We start from the raw sequence: 5879 nt of genomic DNA, 5'->3' as shown, positions 1-5879 counted from the left end.
TTAGCAAATATTGATCTGCTGATGGGAAATACTGGCGGGGAAACTGCAATTTGGTAGAGCGACTGGCTTGCTGCCGGCACCCGTTACTTCTGCCAGAGGTACAGGGTCTTATTTCCACGTCCCAAAGTACTAGATTTCGGACAAGAACTGAAACTTCTCTACAATGCTACAACTTCTTTATTGTAGAGTAAACCACGTAGAAAGTACTTCACACTCAATGAGCTCATCGATAGGCGTCATAGGTAATCGTGCAGGTAATCAATTAACAGCAGTTTAAGCGCTACTTTTATACTGTCTTAAGTAAACACAGGTGTTAAATTATCATAAAAAATACAAAAACCTATTCAAAATACACGTGTAAGCAGAACAACGGGTTACAATTCGATTGGTTAAAAGACTGCTTCTACATGGTGAAATTACAAAACTACCATTTCAGTTCCTGGATCTCTCGGGAAATACGTGTTGTAAATTGAGCTAAATGAACAGAGCAGAACAGTTGTTCCTTTGAAATGCAAATAGCTCTCGTCTAACAAAGGGACACCTAGAAAAGTACAAATGTTCTTTTGAAATTACATGTCAAGTTGTCCATTATTTGTACACCTATTCCTGCCTGCCATTTTTCATAATACACGCTGTTTAGGTGCGGAGTTTTAGTAAGATACGAAAGAGTTAAAACTAGATTTGCTGAATAGTGCAGAATTGCTACAATAACGCTCTTATGAAACTGAGTTCCGTTCCAAAGATAACATTGAAATATCGGCTGTGACAATATACTTCATAGACGTGAAACTGGAAAGCAATAATAAAAACTAGAAAACAAGTAACATAAGAGTCCTTCTTGTCTCGATACCTATCATAGTTTTAATCAAGGTGATTTGTCTTATACAGAGAAACCTCGAAATAACGAGCCTCTATATCAAAGTAGTGGTAGTAGCAAGAGAACGACATTCTTCACCCCAGTTATAGTAACATAAATGGAAAAGGACTCCTATTAACTAAACCCTGCCGTTTAAGCCAACATATCGAGATTCCACCATATCAGAATTGAGCACTATGATGGAAATATGATACTTATGCAGCTGAAATCAAATTAGGGACGCACGAAGCGAACAATTGCGTACTTTCGCAAAACAATTATATATAGTGGCATCGACTCCGTAACCCATTCCCTGTACAAGAATGATGGTACTTCATCGATTTCCAGATATACTTATGGTGTGATAATATCAGACTTAGGAAAAATGCTATCTGAAAAATTGGAAGAAAGACCAAAGAGGCGGTACAAAGATGATTCTTGAGCTCGTACTAGGGCATGGCAAGGGATATAGATAGAGACCTAGTGTTGTTGTTCGTCCTGCGGAATCGAAGATGACCATGACATCCTCAGCTGTTCCTGGAGTTGGTTTGGTGTGTCCGGAGGCGGCTGATGAGGCCAATCCCAGTATGGCACCCTCTCCCACAAGTCGGGCACATGTGAATTGGGTTGGTTTGCTGGTTGCTTGCGACTCTAGCCTTGCACGCCTCGCGTTTCTTTTCTGCTGCGTCTGTTCTGTTGTCCTCGGCTGCATGGGCTCTGCTATGAAGGAAGTTGCGCCACGTTGGACGGTCGGCAGCAAGGTTCTCCCAGGTCTGAGTGTCTATGGAGAAATCTATCAGACCTTGAGACTGTCATTGAATCGCTTGCGCTGGCCACCAACAAAGCGCTTACCTTGGCAGAGCTCCCCGTAGAGCAGCTACTTCGGGATGCGATCAAGAGGCATGCGAGTGCAATGACCTGCCCATCTGAATTGGGCCTTGTGATGAAGCTAATGATGCTGGGCATGTTAGCTTTTTACAGAACTTCAGTGTGGGAGATTTTGTCCTGCCAGCGGATGTTGGGGAGTGTCCTGAGGCATCGGAGGTGAAAGTGGTTCAGCTGCTTTTCGTGACTTCTGTAGGTAGTCCAGCTCTCGCAGCCGAACGGGAGGGTGGTGAGGACTATTGGTCTGTAAACTTTAAGTTTGGTAGCAAGGTGAATTCCTCTCCTCTCCCAAACTGTCTTCCTGAGCCGCCCAAACGTACTGCTAGCTGCGCTGGCTTTGGGAATTCTGTTGCTGATCGCGACATCTATGTTAGCAGAGAGTGAGAGGGTGTTTTCGAGGTAGGTGAAATTTTCAACAGCCTGGATTTTCTGACCTTCGACTGTGTTGATGGGGTCGTGGTATGGGCTGCTGGGAGCTGGCTGAAACATCGCTTCAGTCTTTTTGGTGCTGATGGTGAGACCAAAGTTATCACAGGCTGTGGAGAACCTGTCCATATCCAGCTGCATCTCTTGTTCACTTCCGGTATTGAGGGCGCATTGTCTGTCGTCTGCAAAGAGAAAGTTCCCTATTACAGTACAAGTCTCCTTCACCTTTGTGACGACCTGCAGACGTCTCAGGTTGAACAGCTTCCCGTCTGACCTGTGTCTGATCCTGATGCCAGCGTCGCAATCTCTGAATGCATCTGTCAGAATATAAGAAAACATCTAGCTGAACAGTTTCGGGGCAAGGACACAACCTTGCTGGACGCCTGGGAAGGATTCTGACGGCTCACCATCATCAAGGACTCGGGCTTGCATGCCCTCATTGAACTGGCGAACGATGGTGATGAATTTGTGGGGGCAGCCAAACTTGCTCATGATTTTCCACAATCCGTCTCTGCTGACTGTGTCGAAAGCATTGGCGAGACCCACAAAGGTGGTGTAAAGGTCACAGTGCTGTTCCATACACTTTTCTTGAAGCTGGCGGGCGGTAAATATCATGTCGACCTTTCCTTGACCTGCGCGGAAGAAGCACTGGCTCTCAGGGAGGCAACCTTACTCCAGATGGTGGAGTAGGCGGTTGAGCAGCACGTGGGCTAAGACCTTGCCAGCAATGGAGAGAAGGGAGATACCGCAATGATTGTAGCAGGAATGCCGGTTTCCTTTGCTCTCGTAGATGTGGCGTCTCTGGTCAAGCGGGACCAGCCTTGTACACCTCGACTTGACAAAGCTAATGGATGGACGAAATTGGTAGAAAGTGTAGGTGTTGAGGTGACCCTGGCATTTCTAATGGCGAGAAGTCGGGAAAACCACGTATGCTATCTGGGAGTCCAAAAGAAGAGAATGGGTTGCAGAGAACTTTTTTGGTCACGAAGAGTGTAAGCTGTGCTGTGCGATACTGTCAGCTGTGGCGATTTGTGTCAACTAGGTGAAGTCATCGTCATTGAAGATCACTTGATTTAGCTACTTTTCCCAATTTTCACGGGCAATAATCTTTTCAGACGTCGACAGTCTCGACAATCTGAAGTAATACCAAGTATGAATTCGCTCATGTAAAATTGAACGAACCAGGAGCCGGCCATAATCGGGCTAGGAGACCGTAACTGAATACCTTTTTCATCGCGGTGGAACTTCGATATAACGAACCTCTATATAACGAAGTCCTCGATATAACGAACAATTTTCTTTACTCCAATAATAGTGAAATATATGAAAAATATCCTCAATATAACGAAACCTCGTTATAGTGAACAAATTTTGTCAGCCCCTTGGCCCTTCGTTAAATTGAGTTCCACTGTAATGGGGTTGTTTCCATCGAAATACAAATGTAGTTAAATGTACTATTTTTAACTCAAATTGTGCCATCTCGCGTAACTCACGCGCGAAGTTTTTGCGAGGACGCCGCGCAAAGAATACACAAAGAAAATGGCATTGAAAATCACCTTCGCGGGACATGAATAAATTCCCTTGTTTTCGTCATTGTCCCCTCCAAATCTTAGGCAAGCCCTAAGAGGAGAACCTCTTTGACAATGACTATAAATATGACAACTGTAGTATGATTCCGGTTATAGTAAACACCGTAGTGAAAGTGAAATTGATAAATCCAGTACGAAGAGATGTCGGAGATGTCGTCCAAGAAATATAACATTAGCCTTCATTTACCTTGTTGCTGTTGCTGACTTATAGAAAATTAAACTAGAACTCGTATTGTAATTGACTGACGCCTGCGTACCATCAAAGTTAAAAGCTAAAAAAGTCGGAGAACAAATCTTTTAAAAACAGTTCGACTTGTTTAATTCTATTCTTATTTCTTTCACTATTTAACAATTATACCATATCAATTAGAGGTGCGAACAACTAAAACAATTAAAAAACTTTCATTACTAGCTACGTTCAAAGCTGATATAATTACTAGGTAAGTCAAATATTGGCTCAGTCAAGGGTGCCTCCCCTCGCACCCTTATGCCCAAAATTAACCCCAATAGCGCCCTGGATACAAAGTTTTCAATTATGTTTGCTTTCATTTCTAAATATCTCAAATCTAAGCCGCCAACAAATTAACGAGTCAGTATTATGAATCTCAACAGCGACAAAGTATTCAATAGATTTCGTCGACCTGGGAGTTTTCCCGATAATATTGGACAGACCCAGACGAAGATCCAGAACGCCTTGATAATCGAAAATCTTGCAATACCACAGCGACAAAGAAGTCTACCTTAATTTCTTCTCAAAGCTTCTCAAACCGGCCTGACCTTTTCTCTTCAATAGGGTGATCTTCTGTCCAAAAATCTTCTGCTGGGCTTTCGCTATTGCTTAATCTCATACCGCCCGGGGATCTGGCGCTACCGGATTTTCCCGGAACTTTTAAAATTCCGGATTCAAAATGGCTTCCAAAATAAAAGACATTTCTCTACCGTTAACATGCAGTTGTATGAAAACAAAGCCGTTAAGGCATAATTGTAGCTATCCAGTCGGGAAGAATAGTTTGGGTTGCAACGCAATAGCACTTTTGGTTCAGTTACATCCCGTCCCCATCAGAAAGGATGCAAATCGGTATGTGAAAGGATCTACTGCGAATGGAAAGCCGTCACAAATTATAAAGCTCAAGTACCTATGAAACCTGCGTAGATCAGAGCAAGAACAGATATGAAAGAAGTGAGGTAGAAGAAGAGGTGCAGCTTCTAAATGCAGACCGATTGAGTACCCTTATTCTTACATCTTGTATGCAAATATCTACTGAGTATCAGTATGTAATGAGTATCAGTAGGCAGGACGTACATCGAGAAATTAAGTGACCCGTTCTTGCCAAACACCAGGGAACATAAAACAAGGAGAACAAGTCAAAATAAAAGCTCTACAAGCCGCATTATACGTTATCCCAGGAAAAATTACTCTTCATTTCACTCTGCGTTGATTATATTTTCAAAATTAGTTGAAATCACGCTTTCAGTTAATTAAGTTTTTTGCTTCTAAAAATAAGATCTTTAGGGAAAATGGGAAGAGGTTATCTTTGAATCCCTTTCATTTTTCATTGGGTCATTTTTACTTGTGCAATTAATGAATCAGCATTTTAATTTGTTGCCATTGATTTTTTTTTTATGGATTTAGATTACAGGCAGCCAAGTGATACAAAGTCGCAAGCTACATGCAGATCGAGTGCAGAGAAAAAAGCTTATCCGACTAATGTTTTTGTTAGGAACAATGTGAGTTAGTTTTCCTGTGACCAAAACTCATGCATTGAACAATTTTATAATACACAAGTAATTTTATTTTCAGGGGGATTAATTGTTTATAGGTCCTCGGTGAGGTACAGTGTGAGTCTGTACCTTGGTCCGTGTGGTTTTCGTCCATTTGATTTTCATTCAATATTAAAAGTTGAAAATCAAACTTCACAATCGTGATTTTCAATGTTTGATTCCTCAAAAATTGAAATCAAAAATTTACAATCTCAATTTTCAATTTTTGTTGCTAAGAAAGGTAAAATTAAACATCATACTTCAATATTTTGAAAATCAAAAACTAAAAATTGAAAATGGCCAGTTAGTGGTTTTAACTTTTTGTTTTCAATTTCCTCCTCCCAAGATTCAAGCTATTAAAA

At 41.7% G+C, this 5879-nt stretch overlaps 1 protein-coding gene across 1 annotated transcript; it reads right to left on the bottom strand.

Annotated features, from left to right (window-relative positions):
- Positions 1-1831: 1831 nt before the first annotated feature.
- On the bottom strand, positions 1832-2782 carry LOC140941962 (uncharacterized). Its single transcript, XM_073390960.1, has 2 exons — positions 2575-2782; positions 1832-2484 (listed from the first exon to the last, which is right to left on the bottom strand). Exons 1-2 carry the CDS (start codon positions 2780-2782, stop codon positions 1832-1834), a joined length of 861 nt encoding a protein of 286 aa, XP_073247061.1.
- Between the last annotated feature and the right edge of the window lie 3097 nt (positions 2783-5879).

This window comes from Porites lutea, chromosome 6 (genome assembly GCF_958299795.1).
Source record: "Porites lutea chromosome 6, jaPorLute2.1, whole genome shotgun sequence".
Taxonomy (NCBI): domain Eukaryota; kingdom Metazoa; phylum Cnidaria; class Anthozoa; order Scleractinia; family Poritidae; genus Porites; species Porites lutea.
This window is presented reverse-complemented; position numbering and strand designations above follow the sequence as displayed.